Raw genomic sequence first — 24,677 nt, 5'->3', positions numbered from 1 at the left:
CCAGAGATGACTGCAGAGGAACCTCAGGTACATGGGTTTTAACCCTTTCGTATCTGTAGATGAGGTCGGTCTCGGGTGTCTATTTGATACCTACGGATACTCGAAACAATGAATAGCAGTTCTGTGTATAACAATGTTTGCTTGTACTGTATTAGAAAATAATGTTTCTTTAGCCAACATCCATCTGTGTTATTCTTTACTATTTCCCTCACACTTGATTCTTGTCTTTTTCCTCTTTTCATGTCTTGTTTTGAGCTTAGGAACATAGACAGATGCCTTATACCAAGTCAGACCATAGGTCCATCTAGCTCAGTATTGTCTGCGCAGACTGGCAGTGGCTTCTCCAAGGTTGCAGGCAGGAGTCTCTCTCAGTCCTATCTTGGAGATGCCAGGAAGGGAACTTGGAACCTTCTGCATGCAAGCACAGAGGTGCTCTTCTCAGAATGGTCCCATCCCCTAAGGGGTTTCTTACAGTTAATGATGTGCAGAATGTTTCGAGCTCAAAACATTGCAACTCAAATGGGACCATTTCAAGTGTTTCAAGTTTAAAACAGGACACCTTTCAAATAAAGGGCCTGTTTTGAGCTCAGAATGGAATGACGCAGTTCTGAGTCAGAATGTTTCTAGTGTTCGAGCACCATTTTGGAGGCCTGTCTTTTCCCTTGCTGACTGGCTGGTACTAACTTCTGGTACTGACTTTCAGTTGGCTTGTGATCTCCTTGCTTCTTGGTAAGCCAGTGCCAAAACAAGTCAGCAAGGGGAAAAATGGCCTTCAAAATGGTGCTCGGAAGACTTGAAATGTTCTGAGCTCATTCCATCAGAACTGGCTTGACCAGTTGTTCCAACAGAACATCCCACACACTTGCATTCTGTTCCAAGCTCAGAACAAAACAGAAACCCCACTCCGTGCGCACCCCTACTCACACATGTTGTCTCCCATTCAAATGCAAACCAGGGTGTACCCTGCTTAGCAAAAAGGACAATTCATGCTTGCTACAAAACCAGCTCTCACTTGATTTGTGGCCAATCCCATATGACCGTGTTAGCAACCATGTTACCTCAATTGCATATCCTTCCATAAGTTTCACCTGTGATTAGTTGCCTCACTTCTCATTTAGGTGTGATCAATATCATTTTTACAAAAAAAATTCCTTACAAATGTTCTTTGCTCTGAACTTCCTTGCCTGATACTACTTTTTGCTACTTCCACAATAATAAAGTAATTATCACTCTAGAAATAATTGAATGTCTTACCTGTTTTTTGGGAGGTTAATGTCTCTTTCAATCTCGATTGAGTTCAGTCAAGCAATTGACTAAATTAACATTTTTTATTTAGTATTCCAAGAATAGTGCAATAATTTATGTATTTTAAAAAACATTTATTCATATTGATTAAATATGTTGGCAGCATTGGGAATACTGCTCTAGTCAAACAAACAAAGAAACAGCCTGTAGCGGATAGGGTTTAAGCCTGGAGCTTTCAGCCACTGTGCTTGAATTGCCTCTGGTCTTTGCTCACAGAGTGGGAGTGCTCAGAAAAGTGGATTGATGGAGACATAAATCTTACGAAAATTATCAGGTAAGAAAATTTCTGTACTCAAGGTTTGCTCACATCTGGAAAGCATTTGTCTTTTTTTCTGATATAGTTTTACCATTTGTCATTTGGGCAGAATGTGATGGACTGATTCCTGAAGAGTGGCAGAAGGGTATTCTGCTCTCTCATGTGGACCAGAAAGGGAAACCCAATCTGTAAATTATCCTGGGAGGTAGCATCTCCCAGCTACAGGTGGGCAAAGTACAACTGAGCTTGTTTTTATACAAAGCCCCTTATATTATAAACAATCCCACTCAGATCCCTCTCTGTCCTTCTTTCCTCCCCCTTCCCTGTTCAAATGGGAGCTATAGAGCTATAGACGTATAGTGAAAAAGCAGTCTTAATGCTCACAGGAGTGGGAAATTATTATGAGGACCCAGAGGACAGAACTGATGTTTATAGTGCATCACCTAAGCATGACAGATCAGTACCTAGAAACAGTTGGATGCCACAGGTTTTGTAGCTTTTAAAGCTCCAGCCTGAGATCGTGCTGATTCTAGCCATAATGCAGCAACATTAGTGTTGGTCAGGTAGCTTATATAGAGGTGGTTCTGCCTGAATCCTCGTCAACAGCTTACTGCTCAGTCACATGTTCTAAAATGACAGATACAAGCCTCCAAGGATAGGTAATCCACTGTGCTAAAGTGCCTGTTGGATGGCCTTGCAGTCATTTTGAATAGGACCAAGGAGGTTACTAAGGAGGGAGAACTTAGTTTTCTCCTTCAAATATGGCACTTGACAGAAGTTTTAGAGGACACCTCTTTCCAGATAGTTACAATCATAGAAGGCAATAGGCCCTTCCATATGGGTTTTAACACATTCTATAAAGGTAGAGCTACCTCAATAATGTTGTGAGCACACTCTCTTCTTGGAAGAAATCTACAGGGGAGCCATTTATACACTTTCAGAAGCAGGGTGTTTCAGGCACCCTGCATTGTCCCAGTGAAGACACAGACATCGAGGAACTTCCAGTGGTCATGGCACTATTCCAGAGCAGAATATGTTCTTGCCACTGTCAGAAGAAGGAATTTCTTATCTGTGAATTCCTATTCCAGTAAGTGGCATAAGAGTATTCTGACCTTCCCTTCTAACACTAGCACTTTCATTCCTACATAAGTTTCAGACAAGGACTTTCAGGGATTATTTTTCTCTTTCCTGTTAGTTTATTTATTAGTTGTCCCAGTTTTTTCAATGTTTTAAAGTTGTATATCCATTTGGGGATTGGGAGAGGCATTCTCCTGTGATGAATGACAAATTGGCCCTGCTTTGCTGGTCCATGTGCAGAGGGGTGTTCTAGGAGCAGAATAACTTCCTGCCACTTGCTGGAACAAGAATTCACAGGTAAGAAATTCTTTGTCTCTGTAAAATTGAGTGAAAATATATTGTGCCTCCTTAATCTCTTATCTGTGTCTTGTTTTGTAATGACAGAACAATGATTATAAATTTTTAAAAAATCTGGGAAGAACAAGTGTCAAAAATAGTAGTTTGCCTCATTGTTAACTATTCTATTTTACTGAAGAGTTGGACTAAATGTTACATGATATACGCGTATATCATCACTGGTTCTGTTATCATGTGTTCTTCAAAGCATGGCCTTCTAATAAATAACTAGTTAAATAATTCGTGAGTTCAGGTTTACACATGTTTGCTTCCCATAATGATTTCCGTATACATTTTATGTCACTGTTACAGGTGAGTGAGGTTTCTCCAAGTTTGTCCAAAAGTATTCAAGCTGAAAAGGAGCCCCGTGTGCACCAGTGTTTTGAATGTAGTCAAACCTTTTCTTCAACTGCCATGCTGATGCAGCACAGTAAAGAAGTTCATGGCAAGGAAAGAATCCACGTTTGTCATATCTGCAATAAAGCCTTCAAACGGGCAACACACCTTAAGGTAGGTGATAAAGCTAAGAAACTGTTATAATGAAAATGAAATGTGTTCGTTTTATCCTCTATGTCTAGAGAAAAGGAGTGTTCATTTTTAGCAGTAAGATCTGCCTCAGCATGGTGGTATTTGCTGAAAACCAAGAACTGCTGCATTGCTAGCCGTACCCTTATAAACAGGTTTTCATTTAACAATGAATGGGAATGCCTACAAAATTATTCCCATCTACACTTTTTCTGGGATATTGGGGTGCCAATTACTTGATTTTATTACTGATGTGCCACTGATGCATTCGTATCCCATAATTCTCCAGTTTTTGTATCCAGTCTCTGCTCAAGCTACTGCTTGCCACAGTTTTCAGTTTGTTTGTTTTCTTACAAGCTGCAGATGTACTTCAGCCCGTAAAGGCATTGATTAAATCATAGCTCTCAAAGAAATCTTGATGCGATCAGAGTTTTGTCTATCTGAGTTCATTTTTGTGTTGTGACAGAATCAGTACACATTGGTAATCTGTAATGAAAAGGGGAGAGTGAGAGAGACTGAAAACTTAACTTAAGCAGACATATGCCCCATCTGAAATTTAAGTTACCAGGAAGCAGGAGGAGCAGAATGCCAGACAGAATGACTGCTCGGAACAATAATGGAATGGGAGGATCCACTTGTCTCTAATAATGGAATGGCCCGAAATAGATTGCCGGCCTTGGCATTTGTATGATACACCTCTTCTCAAGTACTCTCTTTTTACAGGGGAGTCTCTGCCATGAAGTATCTTACTGAAGTATTGCACCTGCTCTCTGGAGCACCTTACTTAGAGAATCAGCTGGCTACCTTTCCCTCCCTGTTTAAGAGGCGGACAGAGATATTTCTTTGATGAGAACTAGTATACAGCTGTAGTTATAGTGTTGGACTAAGACTGGGGAGACTTGAGATCCAATTCTGCTGTGAAACTCATTGGGTGACCCTGGGCAGTCGCTTCCTCTTAGCCTAGCCTACCTCACAGCATTGTTGCATGGAGAGAGGGAGAAATCTGCATGCATTTTATTATAAATTGTCTGGCATATTGAGAGAGAAGTCTTGTGGACTTCTTGATGAGGAAGCAGAACAGAAATAGAAGAAATACATAGTATATATTAAATTCTGTATTTTAGTATTTAATTCTGTAGTTATGGAAAGAGAAACAAACTTTCATTCTGGTTATTAGTGGCTCCTAAACATGTCTATAAGTGTGGCCTTCTTTCCTTTTAAAGCCTGAAATTTGGTAAGACAGGCTGCTTCTTTTTTCAGCATTCTTTCTGCTGAAACAAGACAGTTGTAAATGGTCTCTTTTCCCATTTCCCCCCAAAATGGTTTATAATTGTGTTTAACTTAGCATGGTGCTGCCTTTATAAAGGGTTATGGTTTTGGCCTCTTAAAACAGACTGAATTTCATCATTGCTGGCCTTATACTTTGTAAATGTTCACAAAGATCCAGTTCAGATGATCTGAGCCTAAGGAGCTCTGAACTTACATGCTCCCTCGTCCCCTTGCATGCATAAATCAGGAGATGAAACTAGAATCTGATTCCAGTTTCATATTTTGGCTTGTAAGCTATAGTTCAACCACAGTTCCTGGATTCAGATGATGCTGTGTTTAACAAACCAGGATTCCTTCCTCACATCCAGGCACACAAGGGGAGAAGGAAAGGAAAGAGTGGAGGAGGGATCACACAGGCTCAGGCGCAGCTCCTTAGGCTCATGTTCACAGTCCAATGAAATATGGTTTGTTAGATAATCTCATCCAGAACAATAATATGTGGGAGGAAACCCAGTACTTTAGCATGATTTGTTTTTAACCTACTAGTCCTGTAATATGTTTCGTATGTTAAAATGAAACACAAAAATGTTTGCTGTGTGTTTTGGTTAGGAGCATATGCAGACACATCAGGCTGGACCATCACTAAGTTCCCAGAAGCCAAGAGTATTTAAATGTGATACTTGTGAAAAAGCCTTTGCTAAGCCAAGTCAACTGGAAAGACATAGCCGCATTCATACAGGTAACAAGTTCACATACAGGTGACTAGACATTTACTGCTCAGAGAATTTATTTTTATTTTATTTATTATTCAATTTCTATACCGTCTTTCATAAGGCATCCCAAGGCGGTTTATAAAAGTTAAAATACAACAGAACTCTAATAGTATAGGAAATAATCTGCTGGTCAGTAAATGTAGGAGATCACTTGGATACATGAAGAGGATTCTATGCAATCCATGGCTTCATATTGTGGTGTATGTACAAACTGGAGAATACAGACTTGTGAAATTCAGACTCTGTGATTGTACTACTCTGAGAGAACAATAAACTTTTCTGCCTATGCTTCTACATCTATTTAGTTTGTGACTGACAGTTTTCAAGACTGTGCCCTGACTATAATTTCAAGATACTGGGTTTTTTTTTTAAAGATGTCCCATGCTATTTTTCTAAGGAGAACATTTTTTATTTTTAGAATCAGTGAGGTCCAGTGAATAGAGACAATTGGATCCTGGAAGCACAGATGTTCAGTTTTCCTAGTAATCAGGTTCTTTTGGATATAAGAGTACAAAAATTCATATTTCTAAGTATTGAGAAATTTCCTAAAAGCTTCAGTATTCTCATGAGTGACTGAAGAGTCAGTTGGTAGTAAGCATTCTTCTATATGTAATAAAACTCAAAACAAGTACAGGTGGACCTTGATATCCTCAGATTCGCATATCTGCGGTTGAGAAAAAATCATGGTTTCCATATGTGCAGCTGCAGCCTGGAATGGAACACATACACGCACACACCCAGCAAAGGTTCAGAAAGACAAGTACTTCTACTTTGTTTCCACTGGAATTGTGGCAGTGTCCTAAGTTAGCTGTGCTTTTGAATTACATATAGTTTCAGTTTAAACTTATAGATGACTTAAAGATATTCTTTCTGGAATAAGAATGTAAGAATTGTTTTGCTGGATCAGACGTAGGTCCATCTAACCCAGGAGTCTCTCTTTAATATTGGTCAAACCAGATACATTTTGAGGTTCTCAGTCCTCATTGAGTAGTTCCAACTACCCACAGAACCTGATCATGCACCTGACAAGTTTGAACCTGACAAATTGGTTCAAAATAAGACTGAAATAATCCATGATTTGATCATGGATGAGGGAGCCGGCCTGGCTTGTACAACTGAGGCCTGTCTGGGAAAGACTAGCCACCTCATGCTCAGCCTCTCCCTGCTGGGTACTCAGTTGTGGAGCAGGTATGCGGAAGTGGGTGGAGTGGCTGCGAGCCATAAAAATAACATCTCCCTTACCTAAATCCCTCTCAAAGAACTGGCCTATATTGAGTGTCTATACCTTGGCCTGGGGACCAGGGATAGATTGGGAATTCTGTTGGTGTATTGAGCACCCTTCTGCGCAACAGAGTCCCTAACTGAGCTGAAAGAACTGGTTGCAGAGTTGGTGTTGGAGTCACCCAAGCTTTTGGTGTTGGGAGACTTCTGTGTTCACTTTGGGACTAGCTTGTCTGGTTTAACTCAGGAGTTTATAGCAGCCATGACAACTATGGGCCTATACCCATAGTTATAATTATCCCAACTAGTCCCAGAGCCAACACATACAGCTGGTAACACTCTCGATTGGGTTTTTTGCTCAGATCAGGGTGGTGCATCATGGGTGGGGACTCCTAAAGTGTCTCCATTGTCATGGACAGACCACCATCTGGTTAATGTTGGTTTCATGGCCACAACCCACTTCTTCAGGTGTGCAGGACCTATTAGGATGGTCCACCTGAGAAGGTTATTTGATCCCATAAGATTCCAAGAGGCCTTGGAAGGTTTTAGAGTTGGTTCTACTGGTGATTCTGGTGATGTCCTGGTAGAGACCTGGAATAGGGAACTTGCCAAGGCAGTAGATGAAATCGTGAAGTGGGTAACTTCTCAGCTTGACTATTGTAATGCGTTGTACTTGGGGCTGCTTTTGTATGTTGTTTGGAAACTTCTGTTAGTTCAAAATGCAGCAGCCAGATTGGTCTCTGGGGTTTCTCGGAGAGACCAAATTGATGTGAATTCCGGTTCGTCCTTGGGTCCGCTTTTTAGCCAATCAAACAGACTCCATGGGAATCAATTAGAGGCGTTCACTCTCTCACTCACTCACTCTCTCTGTTCACACTTTCATTCACTCTTGCCTCGATTCCCAGATGTGGCGCGTTGTGACGACTGGCGCGTCCCGGGCCCATAAGAATCCTCCACAGACAAAACGCTGTGAGGCGCGCTGGATCTCATTGTCCCGTGACGGGTCAGACTGTCCACCCAAGTCACATCCGAGTCACGGCACCAAATTGATGTGAATTCCGGTTCGTCCTTGGGTCCGCTTTTTAGCCAATCAAACAGACTCAATGGGAATCAATTAGAGGCGTTTATTGCACTGCAGTTGCAACAGGTAATCAGAGGGCCTTACGCTCTCAGACTGATTACAAATTGGTTATAGGTGCATCTTACATTTATACAAACAATCTGAATGATGCTGATACCCTAGACATAGTATACGTGGCAACAAAATGGTGGACTAAGTATCTAGTACGCATGCGAATGATTCATTGTTCATCTGGTGATCACTCCTTATTTGGTTACATCCTGTTTTCTTAACTGTCAGCAAAGAACAGTGAGAATCATGTGAGAACCAAGTTTCTTTAGATACAATTTAGTGGAGAGAGATAATGACGTTGATCATGTGAGGCCGTGATGGCTCTGAGCTGGCCTGAGGTTACTTTAAGTCAAACTGAGGTTTTCTAAGTAAAATGGAGTTACTTTGGCTTTCTAAAACACATCAATATTATGACTGTTTATAATCAGCTGCACAGGCTCCCGATGTGTTTCTGGGCAAAATACAATTGCTGGTAATTACCTTTGAAGCCCTAAATGGCTTAGGACTGGGTTATCTGGGAGAGTGCCTTCTTCAGTATGATCCCCACCACATTCAGAGAAGTCCATCTCTGACTGCTGCCAGCTCTCTTGGCAGGATTCAGGATCAGGCCTTCTCTGTAGCTGCTCCTGGCCTGAGGAATGCACTCCCTATGGATATTAGAGGCTTAAGAGTTTTAGCAGCCTTTAAAAGAGCCCTTAAAACATATATTTTTAGTCTGGCCTTCAGTGATTACTGAAATGATTTTTAAATGGTTTTAATTTTGTTTTAATTAATTAATTGTTTGTTTGTTTGTTTGTTTGTTTGTTTGTTTGATTTTTAGACCGCCCTTACAAAATAGCTCAGGGCGGTTCACAAACATCAAAGACCCTTTAAAACAATTTAAGAGCACTGGAAGGCCAGGCCGAACAGGTATTTGCTTTTTTAATTCTGTTTTTTATATTTGTGAACCGCCTAGAGCCATCTGAGTGAGGTGAGATAAAAGTCTAATAAATAAATAAAAAGGCTTAAAGATCTCTCCTTGTTTGTACCCAGTATGTGATGTTCACTGCTATACATGTACATGAAGTTCCATTTCGCTGTCTTGGCTAATAGCCACTAATAGACCTTTGTCAGTCGGTTTTACTGTGGGAATATCAAAGTCAGTATTTCCTTCTCTCTGCTCTTTCTACACCATTTATAGTTTTGTGTGTCTGTCGTATCTTACCATAGTTGCTTCTTTTTTGTGAAGGGTTGGGGGGGAATACTTGAGCCTTTTCTTGTACAGAAGGTGATCCAAGCCTTTGATAATCTTAGTTAGCTTTTTCTCTGCCTTTTTTCTAGGCTTCCAGAAGGCATTGCAAACCCTTTGGCATGGCTTCTCCCCCAGAATAGCAGTAAAGATCCACTTCAGTTTCACTTCCCTGGGGCAGAAAAGGCACCCTTCCCTTCCCTTCCCTTCTCTTCCTTGTGAGCAGGCTGGCAGGTTTTTTCTTGAGCTTTGCTGAGATAATTTTTTCCTGCTTCTCTTTTCTCTCCCATCACCCCACCGTCCAGCACATCTTAGAGTGGGACTGGGCCCTCCCCTGGAGTGGGGATGTTGTTTTTCCTTCTGGCCATGGTCTGCGATGGCTGGATCTCCCTCAGCAGTGGGGTTACTGCACAGCTCTGTACCATGGCAGCATCTCATGGCTCACTTTGACCCACTCCTGCCGAATACAAGGTTGGAGGGCATGTCCAGTGCCAGAAATGGCAACAAGCCAAAGAGGGGAGGTGGGGCTGAATGCTCCACCATCCGGTAGGCTGGGTATGACACTACCAGTGGGCACATCAGCATCCAGTACCACATATGGTGGCAAGCCAGCAAGCATTTCAACACGCTGGTAGTTGGTTTTAGCTTGCAGATGGTTACATCTGCATCCAGTGCCAAGAAGAGTTTGCAAGCCAGGTGTGCTTCAGGCAAATGGGCACTAGTCCTACCTTCTCCACTTCATAGAAGGTAGGCAGAGAACAGCAGCACAGGTGCCTGTGGCACAGTGCAGGACAGTGGCATATGAATACTAACTCCACAGGGCAAGGTTTTGGTGTGAGACACTGGTAGGGCTGTGCATGGAACCAGTATTTACTGATGCAGTTCAAATTTGAACAGACCCACTCTGGTTCTGGTTCTGGCCGAACTGAGCCCGATCAGGTTTGACCTCCGAAGCAGGGTGGACCAGTTCAGGTCAATGCTTGTAAAGGGGAATCAGGTGGGGACTCCCCCCCCCTTTACAAGCAAAGGGGGATTCCTTTAAGGTCAGGGGGAGAGGGGGACTTACCTTCCCAATGGCCGTGGGATGCTGGCAGCAGAACACTCCTCTCCCCCCCCCCCGCTTCCCCACTAGCAAGAGCACTGGGCTATCTACTCTAATGTCCTCTGTGTTCTGCAGTTAATGCACAGAGGGTTCTGCAGTTAATGCACACATAACTGGGCCTCAGCCACTGGTCTGGGCTGCTATTGGGGAGGCTGATGGGGGGTTCTTAGAGGAGCCCCCGCTGCCAGGAAAGTAAGTTTTCCCCCACCTGTGCTTGAGGTGAATCCTCACCTTTACAAGCATTGCTCAGACTGGTTCTGTTTGAACTGGGGCCGGGCCGGTTCAAATTCGGACCGGCTCCCTCTGGGGGGGGGGGGGGGCTGTCCAGTTTGAACTGGGCCAGTTTGCCTCAAATTGGGGGTTGAATCGAACCAGTTCACACACCCCTAGAAAATGGTGCCCAGATTGTCATAGAGGGCTTGAGGCCCAACCACATCCCTTTCCTGATTTTTCTGTGGCCTGGGCCTATCTCAAGCTTTTGCAATGGGTCAAGGCCCTGGTGAGTAAGGAAGTGTCAGAGGCCAGACATCTAAATAAGAGGGGGAACAAATCCTATAGCCCATGCATCCATTCATTCCTCCTCCCCCCATACTCCTTGCCTCCCCCTTTAGACCTTCACCCAGAGTTAGGGTAATGGGCTCTGGTATGAAGAGCCAAGGAAACCCCCCCCCCCCAGCACCTCCAGGGCATCCAGTCCTAAAGAGAGGGTGCAGATGCACAGGTAGCTACTTCTTCCGAGTGATCTGATGTTTCCTTTGCATTGAACACTAAGGTATCAAAGGAGATGGGAAGACAGGCTTGGGTAGACTTCTACCCCTTCAGGACAAGCTTCTTCAGGGTGAGCATTCCTCACCTTGCTAGTCTAAACATGCACATGCTGCAGGTCATAGAAGAGGTAGCTAAGTTGCTAGAACAGGTGGTTGCCCTTCCATCCAAAGGGGTGAAGACAGTTTTTTCCAAGGAATTGTCCAAATACTACATGGTTCCATTTCCTAGGTTCTTTTAACTGGCTTCTTTTATAAGCAAATGGACCAGCTTTTCCAAACTGTGTCCAGTTCATTACTGGGTCCTTAAAAGTAGAGATGTGCACGGAACCGGGCAGGGGTGGTTAGAAGGTGGGAGGTGTCAGACTTTAAGGGCGGGGGGTGCACTTACCTGTCCGTCCTTTGGGGCGGCAGTGTACCTCCCTGCCGCCCCATCCCCTCTTCGGCCGGAAGTACCTGTCGTGTGCTCAAGCCCACCCGACATGAGTGCACACACACACTCCAGGTACTTCCGGCCACTTGTGGCCGAAGAGGGGATGGGGCAGCAGGGAGGTACACTGACTCCCCAAAGGACTTTACAAAAACCGAGCACTGGTGGGGGGAAAGCGGAGGGAGGGGTGAGTGCACTCTCCCACACCCTTAAAGTCCACCCCCCCCATCTTCAAACCTCCCACTGTTCATGCACATCCGTAGAGCTTCTTCAGGTTCCTATGGCTGTGGCGACATTGACTTCTTCAACCATTATTCCTGCAGATGTGGAAGAGGGACCTAGAGATTCATGGGGCAAGAGAGTGGATGCTGTGCTGCACAGGGCTTTTGAAGCCTTGGCTGCTGCCTTCTTGGCATCTGTCCTTAATTTGGTCTTCTCTCAAGCAGTCTACCTCTGGGTGGAGGAAAATATTCTGAGACTATTCCAAAAGCAGTCTTTAGATGACCTAAAGAAAACTGCAATTCTGTGACAACCGTAATTGTGGCTAGGTAGAACATCTAGTTGCAAAACTGGCACATGGTTCTGGGTTCAGAGGCCAGACTAGTCAACTCTCCTTCTGCATCCAGACTCTTTGGAGAGCATCTAGAGATGTGTGGGTGATGGGCTTCAGCGTGTGGTGTTTGCCCCCATTCCAGATTTTGCTTCCTCCTCCCTGCAAATTTGGTGAGGCCTCAGCAGGCAATGGAGGGTGCAGGGGAGTGGAGAAGTTTCTTCACCTGGATCCTCATCTCTCCTAAACTGTGGTTGGCTTTGCTTCTACCTCTCTCTTTGTGCCCTTCTTGCAAGCTATTTAGGACTCCTGAGCCATCCTTCATATCCTCAGGGGCTCTCTCATCATCGGCCTGGCATTTAATACTTCCTTGCAGCCTCTACATGTCTTGCAGGAGTTCAGGGTCCAGTCTTGCGAGATTCCAAGTTATCACGAGACTTCGGCTCTCTTTCTCTCCCCCCATCCCCAATTGGCCAAGCAATTGCTTCACTCAGGATCAGCTCTCCTCACTCTCCGGCCCTTCATCAGCCTCCTGAGGCAGTGTTGCTTCCCACAGCCGCACCCGAGCCCTCCATGAAGGGAAATGGACAAGATGGTTTTTGTTGAAGCCAGAGATGAGATGGCCTTGCCTTTTGCCAGATGGGGCAAGCATTGATACATACTTCAGTGGTTTTCTCATCTGACCCACAGATGGTCAGCACTCACTTTTATAGACTGTAATACCAAAGTGGGTATGATGTATGCCATACATCAAGGGCTCTCTTAGGTGCCCTTTTTTCTGCATCCTTCCTTTGCCATGGGGCACAAGAACAATCTTTAGCCTGACCTCAAGTAGCTACAGGGATCAGGCAGTGTGTGGTAGCAGGAGATCTACTCTCTTTTGCCCTAGCTTGAATTCATTCCATGACCTGCAGTCCGTTGTGACTTGTCACACAAAGGGGGACTTCCTGGCTTCTATAGACCTGTCATGTATACATGTTTGGGTCAGAAAAGCATATCGGCTGTCCCTGTACTTTTGTTAAAAGAGCCACTTCCCAAACAGCTCTGCTGTTTGGGTTGACTTCATCTCTCAGGTTATTCTCGAATGACCTTGTGGCCTTGGTGGAGGCCTGAAAGTACAGAGGTCTATCTCTACCTGTACCTGGATTATATCTTGATCTGGTCACTTGCAAGTGAACAGGGAATTGTCACTGTCAAGGGAACCCGTCACACCACCCTGGAGTGTCTGCAACATCACAGTTACGTGATCACCAGTGAGAAGGAAGACTTCTTTGTCTCCAGTGCAGAGCATAGAACAGGTTAATGTAGTCTCAGACATGATGCTGCCAAGATTCTGCCTCAGAGGGCAGGTGAAATAAGGTGGTCCTGCTAGCGCATCAGGCGTGGGATCCCACTGACCCCATGACTCGGCTACCGACTCAGCTACAGCTGTTGGTCATAATGGTCTTGTGCCAGGACATGAGTCACAGGTTGAAGTTTCACACTTGTTCTTTGCAGAGTCTTTTGTTGTCTTTCCAGAACAAGATTTGCCTCTCAAGCTCCTCTGCAAGCTTCAGTCTTGTGGAATCATTGCCTACCTTTAGACTAGTGATTGGATACACTTTGACTTTGGGGGGTGGGAGGAGGATGCAGTCTAATGGCTCCACATCAGGGAGCAGTCTCTGTAGATGCCAGATTGTTCTAGTGGGAGGGCCTACCTGAAGGATTGGACAGTTCAGGAAACCTGAGGTGAGGGCATGGAAGAACATCAGTTGGCTGGAACTACAGGATCTAAAGTTGGCCCTCTAGATTTTCTAGATGTGGTTTGCGATCATGTCTTGATCAGAATGGACTTGTGTAAGCCCAAGCTTACATCAATCAACAATGTGACAGGTTGTGATCATTTAACAGGAAGGCCTGTGATTTCTTGATATGGGTGGATTATCTGACAGCATTAGTCAACAGTGGCAGATTGGCTTAGCTGGGCCTTGATTCAGGAATCAGAATGGCAGCTGCATCCTCTAGTATCCTTTTATTTGTTTGTTATCTCTCTTTGTAAACCACCCTGAGCCATTTTTGGAAGGGCGGTATAGAAATCGAATTAATAATAATAATAATTAATAGTAAGGAGATAGCTAGGGAAGTAATTGGCTGTTTTCACCAAGCTTTCCATAGTAGCTCCAAGATCTCTTTCCTGGATGGTCAGGCAGGTCAGGGCCTATATGTGTGTTTTGTGGTGTGGGTTGGTGTGTTTTGCTTCACTGTGCATCTCTTTGCACTTTATCTGTTAATGTTTCCTGTTTGTTACAGGAGAACGACCATTTCAGTGTACACTGTGTGAGAAAGCCTTTAACCAGAAGAGTGCACTACAGGTTCATATGAAAAAACACACAGGGGAAAGACCATACAAATGTGATTACTGTGCAATGGGCTTTACCCAGAAAAGCAATATGAAACTTCATATGAAGCGAGCTCACGGATATGCTGGTATGGAACATTCACTAAATGATCATTTATGTAGAATACCATAGGGCTTAATCCTCCTCTGTAATTTACAGCAAGACTCAGAATTTCTCATGTCCTTGGATTGGATTGGATTGAGCAGTGGAAGTATTTGTTCTTCTTTATTCCCAGCCTTTGTCTCTTGGCATTCAGAAGTGGATAATTGTTGCAGGATGTGTGTGTATTTGTGCTGTATAACTCTTTCTTATATTAATATGAACCTCAGTCATTCAGTTGTCATGTTGTTAAGGACAACTACTTCAATCTTGCTGCTGAGGCTAAGGGAGCATTTGGGTAGATTCCCTAATTCTTTCCAGTCCCAGCCATGACTCAGGCAGGGTACTATGAGAAATCCCACAGTCCATTCCCCAAACCACAACATGTTAGGGAGAAAAATAGGGTTGCTAATTCTAGGAAAGACCGATCACTGATTTGAGTTCTTGAAAGAAGACGCAACTGAACTTGGATTACTACAAAGCTGCTTAAAAATACAGGATCAATCACAACTTATGAACTCTCTCTATATACATATTTTTTAAAAAATAAAACCAGCTCTCGGTGAGTATACATACCTATCCTAGCAGTTATGTACCATAGGTTTCAGCTGATAATCATACAGTTCCAAAGATGTCATAGGGAAGAGCACTGTTGTCTGAAGCTTGCACTTCCCATCTTTAAGTGCAAGAACACTATCCTGATCCTGCATTTCATAGTTTTTGTCATTTATAAGTGGTGATTTTTGAACAAGAGTGCTATTTTTTTCTGTTCCTGAATCCATGCTGGCATTTAAATATATATATATATATATATATATATATATATATATATATATATATATATATATTTTAACATTTTCTATCCTGCTCTTTCTCCAAGGAGCCCAGAGCGGTGTACTACATACTTAAGTTTCTCCTCACAACAACCCTGTGAAGTAGATTAGGCTGAGAGAGAAGTGACTGGCCCAGAGTCACCCAGCAAGTATCATGGCTGGATGGGGATTTGAACTTGGGTCTCCCCGGTCCTAATCCGGCACTCTAACCACTACACTACGCTGGCTCTTTACAGTGCTATCTTGCGTATTCTTACAGTTAGGACCCCTTACAAGGATCCAGTGACTTTTAATGGCACTAATGAACATATGGAACTCGATTTCCCTCAATGGCCGTTCCATTAATTTAAATGGATAGAGGGGTTTAAGCATGCACATTCCTTAACATAGGTAGAGCTGCTCTCTTTGTAGAAATGAATGGAGATCCCAAAAGCAAAATCACTTTTGAGTACATTGCATCATAATTATTGTGTTGAACAGGAATACACATTTGTAGGTAAATAATACATAAATTTTTACTGGCTTCCATCTTCTTTTCCAGTTAAAAATTGAATTTCTCATTGTGTAATTTAGTAAAGTAGCTTTTTGTATCGAATTCCCTTGTATTTATAGTAGATCTTGTGCGATCCCTCTTAGCATTGTTTCTCTTGCACATTTATGGCAGGCACAGTACAAGAATCCACCAGTCATCAAGGACAGGAAGGTGAAGACATTAATCGTGCTCTGAACTTGGAAGAAGTTGTTCAAGAATCTTCAAATGAGTGGCAGAGTATAACCAATATTTTTTGATAACAGATAAGGTGAAAGCTTAAAATTAAATTTTTTTTAAAAAGCTTGAAATGTTTCAGGACTAGAATTTTTCTAAAAATAATCATTTGTGGATTTTTACTATGAAAACGTCACGTGTTGAAAATAAGATAATATAGCTTTTTAAATATTTACAAAATATCTAAAGAATTATTGTCTTTTGTAAACTTGTAGGATATTGGAAAAACATCAGATAAACTTTGCTATATTGTCTACAATCAGTGATCTCAGGTACATGGAACTTGTTCATCTTTTCAATCCACCATAAATGTATTCAGTTTAAAAAAAACATTGTACCTTAGTATCAGTGAAGGCTGGTTAGAAGGTAGGCCATACGGGCATTCTTCCAGTCATAAGGATGTCTTGACTATTTAAGATTCATTGTGGTTGGAAGAAAAATATCACTAAATTAGATGCATGTACTAGAGAATTCATGCCACAGTGCAGACATTAAATGTCTGGTATTCTTTTAGTCCATTAATTGGCAATATGTTGTGGTGCTGGTGTTGCTGACATGTCAGAACACAATGGACCATATTAACTTTATTTCATGTTACCCATTATTAATTTCTCAAATTCTGCTTGTTCAGCTACAGATTCAGCAATAATAGTTCAAAAAATAAATAAATCCCAAAGTAACAGCAGAGTCTCCATAAACTGAGTAACAAACGCATACATTTTATTTGTAGGTCTATGTCAGAGAAACCTTAGCTGGATAGTTATGAAAAACACAAGCCATATGTTAAAGGTGGTAGAACATATACAACTCTACATTGTCTCTATCAGACCATGTGAGTTGCAGTGCAGGTTATAGGTAATACAGACTGGTTTCCACAGACTGCCCCAAGTGCATAAATGCCTACTTTTTTCAAGCCATTTGTCCTGAGAGCTTTTTTTTTAATTTTTAAAACTACCTAGACTTTTCAGTACATCTCTGAAAAGTCAAATTTACTCAGAAAAAGTATAATCATATCAGAAGAAACACTGGAATAAAGCATATGTTCTGTTTTAGACATTCCAAAGACAGAAAGATCTTGCTTAATTTTACTTTTTTTTTTGGAATTTATTTATATGTTATATATATGTGTATGTATGTATATATACAGATATTTAAGCCTCTATGTGGCTGATGGGTATATTTTGTAAATAATAATTCCAGTTTCAAGAAGTGTTCATAAAGTTTTCAACTTTAGATGCACTTCAAAATCAGTATTGATTCATTTTATTGTAATGTAGACGTGAATTTTACCTTTCTGAAAAATAATTGCTTTTTATTTGCTCTTGGTTCCAGAAAGAAACTATCTGTATATATAATTTACATTTTGTGTATTATAAGACCGGTACTTTCTATTTCCTCAAGGGGAAAAATTACTGCTTTTGATAGGACATCTCATAATTCTTTTGTTAACTCTGGACATATGTATATAAGTATTATAGCTGGTGACTTGAAAATAACACTTTTGTTATGTGGAAATATTTAAGTCAGATATATGTTAAATAATATTAATTTTTTTCAAAACTGTTTTGTGTCCGATATGTTCTTTTTCAGAAGGTTTAATGGACATTCCTTTGATTGATAGGGAAACATTGTTAGAGTAGTGTAGCTGAGTAGGTATAATAAAGTGCCTGGTCTGGAGTATTTGCATAGGCTTACTATCATCATACCTAGTTTACATGGTACAGCTGCACCAGTTCAGTCCCACCATCCTAACTTCCTGTATTGGTGCTATGTCCTTGGCGTGTTTACCTCACTTTCATTACACCATGGCTCACCGTAGTGCACTATGGTGCACCAAATCCTCTCTGCACAGCAGACCATAGCATTCTAGGGCCTTTTTTTTTTTTAAAGGACCACTTGTAAGTTTCAATCATGTTGAAGAACCTTTTTCGGTGTAGTTTAAAATATTTACACATTACTTTGTGCCAGATGTTATTTTGGTCCTTTTTCAGTGGAAGAAACCAGGTCAGTATTAAAACAGAATTCTTCTGGGTAAAATGACATCATGCAAAATGTGGAATCCACATTTTGATTTGCAGCATCCTCCATTATTTTTACTTGTCTTCATCCAGTGGTCCAGAACCTCAGATGCACTTCATCCACTAGGAGGCAAGTAAGTTTGAAGAAGAACATTCAGACATAGGCCATCCTCTCCATAGGCATTCTTTTCCTTCGTCATTTGGGAATGGATGCAGGTTCACTTCCTGGCCCTTGGGACTGGCTACAGCAGTTTCTGTTTGTTTGGTTTTTAAATTCTTTCCCCCCACCTTTTATTGCCTACCAGGCAATAAAAAGGAAAATCCAGGCTCTGTTCAGCCTGTGTCAAACCAACCCTAGTGCTGCATTCAACCCCCAACAAATATCTTCTTCCCTCTTGGAGGGTCAGAGTGCTCAGAGCCATATTTCAAGGGTCTGGCCTGAACTTTACCAAAGAGGCCCTGAACAGAAGGCCAGTATCAGGTGCCGCCTCTTCCCTGCCCATTTATGGTTTCTCCCCCCTGCTTTCAGTTTGCACTGGAGTGAGGGCAAGAAGAGTGACATGGTCTGTACAGGCTAGGCAGGTATGCGTGGTCCCAGTATGGGGGAATTGCAGCCCATCTCACCAGGACAAGCAGTCACCAGTTTCTTTGCCATTAATCAGCTGTGTGTCTGCTCCCCAGGGCCCGGTCTCATGCTGGGACACTGAAGGTCAGGCTGGAATTGGAACTCCTGTGTCTCTCTTTCTCTCTCTCAAACCATGCTGATCATGCAAATGGCTGCTGTGCATGAGCAGAGGCCAAATGCATGCCAATGTCATGCAGAGGCAGCTGGGGGAGAACGCCGCCGGTGCTCACTGATAGCTGTGGGGAGTTCCATGCTTAAGGAAATGGACCTGCTCTCTGTGTTAAGGGGATGTGTAAGCCCCCTGTTTTAAAGGGATGTGGTGCAGCTTGGATTCCGAATCATGTTTGGTGCACATCCCTACTTGCAACAATGATTTTGCATTCCAAATCAGACAGTCTTAATAAAATTAATTTTGCACATAAAAGCAGAAGAGGTTGATTTGAAGTCAAGCTCTTGATTTAAAGTTTTATGTGATGATTCAGCATTTGCTTGCTTCTCATGTTCTCCGTGGAGTCCCACAGAGTTGTCCTGTGCTTGCACACAGCATTCTGCTGAATTATGAAGAGTACTACCTAGCGAGATGGCTTTCTTCCTCCTCCTTTTAAGAGCAGAGTTTGCACACCACAAGTCTAGCACATAAATAAATACATTCCTTTTCTATCTTGATGTCATACTTTGTCAGGAGATGACATTTTATTTATTTTATTGCAAAATTGAGGAACTTTGGATTTTCTAGGAGCTAAACTGGATGAAGAACTGAACACAACAGTGAGAGGAGGAATTTTGTTTTCATTGATGTGTTTGGTGTGCCACCTCTTCATCTTCCCCTCACGTTGGCTTCTTTAGAAGCAGTGTTTGAGCCTACCTGGACATGATCGCCTATGACTTTATAGCACTTCTTCCAATAAGTGGCTGCTGGTTGTGATTACTTACTGTTGAGAGAAAGCTGCTATCCTTATCTTCTTCCATTTTCAGCATGATTTCCAGTAGAGGATGGGGTTGGGGTGCTTTGCAACTCCATAACTTTGTATCCTCTCCTGGTAATCCTCCTGTATATATAGGGAGAATGTGTGGAAAACAGATAATTCTCAGCACTCTTGTTTCTAGCCTTGTGCTTGTGTGTTTCAGTCTGTGAACAGCATCAGTTCTGGCACCATGTCATGTATGAGTGCCACACATTCAATAGTGGCTCTGAGGCAGGATCTTAGGACTCCCTTCTTTATGTGAGCATTCAGACACAAGATGGCTTCCACTGCTAGCTTTTTTGGCCATCAAAAGCTTCCCTCAACCTCAAATTGTAAAAAGGCCAGATGAAACAAATTTGTGTTTTTTGTTTGTTTGTTTTGTTTGGTCAACTGATGGAACATCCTCAAGGAAGGGGACCTCTGGGAAGGGAATTTCATAACATAGGGATAGCCACCAAAAAGGCCCCCTCTCACATGGCACCAAGTAGACCTCCCAGGTACTGGGAAGAGGGCCTCTCATGATGTCCCCATGGAATTAACAGATTCCTGCGAAACTAGAGGGCCCCTGAAGTACTTCCATCACAAACCATTTAGAGCCTTTAAAAGTCAACACCAGGACCTTGAATTGTACCTGTAAACAAACTGGTAAACAATGTTGTTGAATAATGACTGGTGTAATATGTTCTGGGGCCTTGTTGGTCAAGACCCTCACAGCTACTATTTGGACCAAATGAATTTCTGATGAGCCTTCAAGGACAACCACATATAGAGTATATTACAGTAATCCAATTGAGAAGTAATGAGGGCATAGATAACAGAAATGGGTGGCTGGCACACTAACCCAAGCTGGACAAAGACCCCTCCCTACTGACCAAGGCCAACATGTGAGCATCTAGGTGTAATGCTGGTCCAGGAGAACTCCCCAGCTGGAAACCTGCTTTTTCATGGGGAGCCTAAACCCACTCAGAACCGTTCTGTATAACCAGATTGAAAGGAATTGTGATAATCAGTTTGTCCAAGAATGGCAAATTGAAGATTGGCCAATTAGCTGTGAAGAATCTCTGGGTCAAGGGAGGGCTTTTTCAGCAAGGGACGGATCACTGCCTGCTTTTATGCCCAATAGAACCAAGACCCCACCAAAGAAGTATTCAACAGCCCCCTGACCCAATAAGTCAGCCACCCTCCAGCTATCTTCATCAGTCATGCAGGGTAAGGGTCTAGGCAGCATAATACAACTTACCTTAGTGCAAACACATAGGAACATAGGGAGCTGCCATTTACCTAGTCAGGGATGAACAATGTGTACTGGGATCTCTATATCAAACACACGAGTAGCAATGAGATTCCCCCTTATATATTAATGTATAACAAACACTGCTGATATGAGTGTCCTCTATGTTGACATAAGAGGTTCTGTAAATCTGAAGGCACACTCAACTTCTAATAGAACCAACATTCAAACAGAGACAATATTTCATAAAGATACACTTGTGAGGGTAATACAATTCATAGTATAAAAGTCAATATAATCTATATCAAATTCACAATGGTGACCCAGTGATCTCTGTTTCATTGTTAAACTTTGCCAGGTGTATGACAATCTTAGAGGAATTAGAAAGTTTCATGGCAACTTGATGACACTGGTGGTATTTGTAATGGCCAGTAAGGCCATGTTCAAACATTCTGCTTGTCAAGCAAAGTTTCCCTCATCGGACGGCCATCACCTTTGCCTTCTGTGTTTGGGGGAATTGCTCTTGGTGCATTTGTGCATCCACTGCCGGAAATGTACGTGCCAAATATGTTGCAACAGAACCTCACAACTTCAGTCAGTGCTGTGGGAGAGAGCTCTGTCAGCCTCAGTAAAGATGGAGTCAGTTAGCACGACATCATCAGACCACCCATTAAGTTTAGCCCCTGCTAAGATGGCAGACTCGCTGACTACAAGGCATCAGAGTGCCAACTTAGCCTCTCTCACCTCAGCGCTGCCGATGAGTCCTGCAACGCCTGTGGACCCGCTGACCTCAGGATAACTAGTGCCATCAACCTTGGGCCCGCCTTGAGGACTGGTGAGAGGAGCGATTCCATTGTACTCCCACCCCCAACTCAGCAGTCACATAGACCAAAGAAGATCAAAGAAGAAGAAGCACCCAGTCACCCAGTTATGCCACATGCTTTTCCAAGATTGTGGGGGAGACTCAGACATTTCAGCTCACTTGGGATCGAGAGAGTTCATGCCCCCTCCCGAGCAGGATGGATATCACCGCTCACTTCAAAGGAGCACAAATATAGATAGATACTGAAGGAAGCAGTACTCATCTTCCCCTTACATTCAGGACAGATACAGCTATTTCTCTAACGATCAATATAGTCCCAATGACAGAGAAGAGCTTCACAGGAACTGGTATGCAGACAACATACAACGCTCCCACAGTTCTCACCATAGAGAATGGGTCTCTTATTATGGCCATAGATGCCATTCCAGATCTCGATCCCGACTACCTCACTACCACAGCTAGTCCAGGTCTCAGATATGGCATCATAATTCTTGCCTTAGGAGATCTTGATCCCCTTCACAGCTTAGACGGAGCCACCACAACCCTGAACAACCTTGTGATCTACATCACTCTCTTCCAGGCATACCAACCTCGACATCAGTCCTGCCTATACTGCCACCATCCATTCCAAGGCAGAGATGGTGCAGCCAACATCTCAAACTTCAGAACAACATAACCCCTCAGCCTTCAGAACAACTACTACAGTCTACTGAATCTGACTCTGACTCAGATGCTGACTCTGCAATCTTGAGTACTCTTGATGTAGCTTCTGGATCCACCCCAGAAGACTGGGTAGAAGACTCAAAATCTCCCTTACCTTTGGAGGACCTACGTTCATTCTCAGAGCAAGTGACCAAGGTGGCAACTGTTCTTTGTCTTCAACTGAAGGAACAGCCAAAGACTTCTTTAAAAAAAAATAAAAAATTCAAAAGACTGCTTCTTTACAGAATTAAACTATGGCTTTACCCATGAATCCAGCACTTTTAGAAATTATACACGGCACTGGAAGGCAGGGCCAAACAGGTATTTGCTTTTTTTAATTGTTTTTTATATTTGTTGACCGCCTAGAGCCATCTGAGTGAGGTGAGATAAAAGTCTAATAAATAAATAAAAAGGTTTAAAGATCTCTCTTCGTTTGTACCCAGCATGTGATGTTCACTGCTATACATGTACATGAAGTTCCATTTCGCTGTCTTGGCTAATAGCCACTAATAGACCTTTGCTCAATTCATCTAACCCGGTAGTCGTCATTGCATCTTCTGATAGTGAATTCAGTTAGTTGACGACATGTGAAAAGATCCTTTTGTCTGCCTTGAAACTGCTATCAGTCGGTTTTACTGTGGGAATATCGAAGTCAGTATTTCCTTCTCTCTGCTTTTTCTACACCATTTATAATTTTATGTGTCTGTCATATCTTACCATAGTTGCTTCTTTTTTGTGGAGGGGGGGGGAGAATCACACGTCCAGATGCTGAATCACACATCTAGATGCTATGCTGTGCAAAGAGATAGATTTGTTACTACAGAAGGGAGCAATAGAACCCATTATAGGCCATCAACCATTTTCCTTACTTCACAATTCCAAAGAAAGATGGAGGTTCCATTTGGGCTTTCTTCTGTCCAGATGGTGTGCATGAAATGCATGGCAGCTGTTGTACGATGCCTACAAGAAAGAGGCATACAGATTTTCCATTTCCTAGATGATTGGCTCTTAGCAGCCCCACACCTGTCCATTCTTCAAATATACCTCCAAAGGACCATGTCCTACTGAACTGATTGGGTCTCAGGACAAACTACAAAAAGTCTCAATTGCTACTCAACCATCATATAAAATTTCTAGGCATTGTCTTCTATTTCAACAAAGCCGAGCTTGGGCTACTACAACGACAACATCACAGATCTCAGTTCCATCCTTTGGAAGGTGGCTTGCCACCCTGCGAAAAGGAATCAGCATATGTTAGGTCTCATGGCATCCACAACAGCAGTTCTGCCTACAGCCCAATTATGCATGTGCTCTCTATAAAGGTGGTCCCTAGATGTCTTCCAACTTCAATGGGATCACTAGTCCAAGATGCTTCTTATTCCTCTTACTATTCGAAAAACGCTTGCTTGGTGGGTTCTCAGATCCAGATTCTGCAATCCACATCCTTTGTCAGACCAGATCCGCATGGCTACATTGTCACAAATGCACTGGAAAGGGGATGGGGTGCTCATCTCAAGGATCTTTGTTTAAATGGTCAGTGGACCCGATGATAAACTACTTGGAGCTTTTAGCGATATTCAAAGCTCTCAAAGCCTTTCAACCAGACACTATGGGATGTCATGTACAGATTTTGACTGCAGAATGAAACTTATTAAAAATTAAACCGAGCTGGCGGTAACTGGAGACGAATCTCTCCATATGACCTCAATGGGCAATGGGGCTCATAATGAAGAAGACGTTCTCTTAAATACCCAGGGCCTACGCCGTTTAGGGCTTTATAAGTTATAACTAGCACTTTGTACTTTGCTCGGAAACCTATTGGTAGCTTGTGTAGCTTTATCAGCAAGGGAGTGATGTGGTCTCTACAAGATGACCCAGAGACCAACCTGGCCGCTGCATTCTGTATCAACTGAGGCTTCCAGACTACGTACAAAAGCAGTCCCACATAGAGAGCATCTCAGAAGTCAAGTCTTGAGGTTGCAGACATATGAACCACTGTTTTGAGGTCATTCATCTCAAGAAACGGGCGCAGCTGGCATATCAGCTGAAGCTGATGGAAAGCCCCTCCGGCCACCGCCTCAATGTGAGATACCAGGGAGAGGTGTGGATCCAGAAGTACTTCCAGACTGCAAACCTGTTCCTTTTGGGAAGTGTGACCCCATCTAGAACAGGCAGATCAAAATCATCTCTGGAGTTCTGACCCCACACAATAAGTACCTCCGTCTTATCTGGATTCAGCTTCAGTTTATTCTCCCTCATCCAGCCCATT

The 24,677-nt window shown here is 42.8% G+C and overlaps 1 protein-coding gene across 16 annotated transcripts in view; it reads left to right on the top strand.

Moving 5' to 3' along the window:
- The window catches only part of ZNF236 (zinc finger protein 236), a 121,620-nt gene extending 104,013 nt beyond the window's left edge, over positions 1-17,607 (top strand). For 13 of the 16 annotated variants that reach the window (XM_053247167.1, XM_053247155.1, XM_053247156.1 and 10 more), the window contains 4 exons: positions 3,287-3,484; positions 5,378-5,507; positions 14,258-14,434; positions 15,943-17,607. In XM_053247167.1, coding sequence (XP_053103142.1) covers positions 3,287-3,484; positions 5,378-5,507; positions 14,258-14,434; positions 15,943-16,067 — 630 coding nt within the window. In that variant the 3' untranslated portion in view covers positions 16,068-17,607. Of the gene's footprint in view, positions 1-3,286; positions 3,485-5,377; positions 5,527-14,257; positions 14,435-15,942 lie in introns of those variants that run through there. The other 3 variants (XM_053247162.1, XR_008306411.1, XM_053247169.1) reach the window with 3 other exon arrangements.
- The last annotated feature ends 7,070 nt before the right edge of the window (positions 17,608-24,677 follow it).

The sequence above is a fragment of the Hemicordylus capensis genome, chromosome 4 (genome assembly GCF_027244095.1).
Source record: "Hemicordylus capensis ecotype Gifberg chromosome 4, rHemCap1.1.pri, whole genome shotgun sequence".
Taxonomy (NCBI): Eukaryota; Metazoa; Chordata; class Lepidosauria; order Squamata; family Cordylidae; genus Hemicordylus; species Hemicordylus capensis.
Note: the sequence above shows the minus strand (reverse complement) of the source record. Positions and strands in the feature narration are given on the sequence as shown.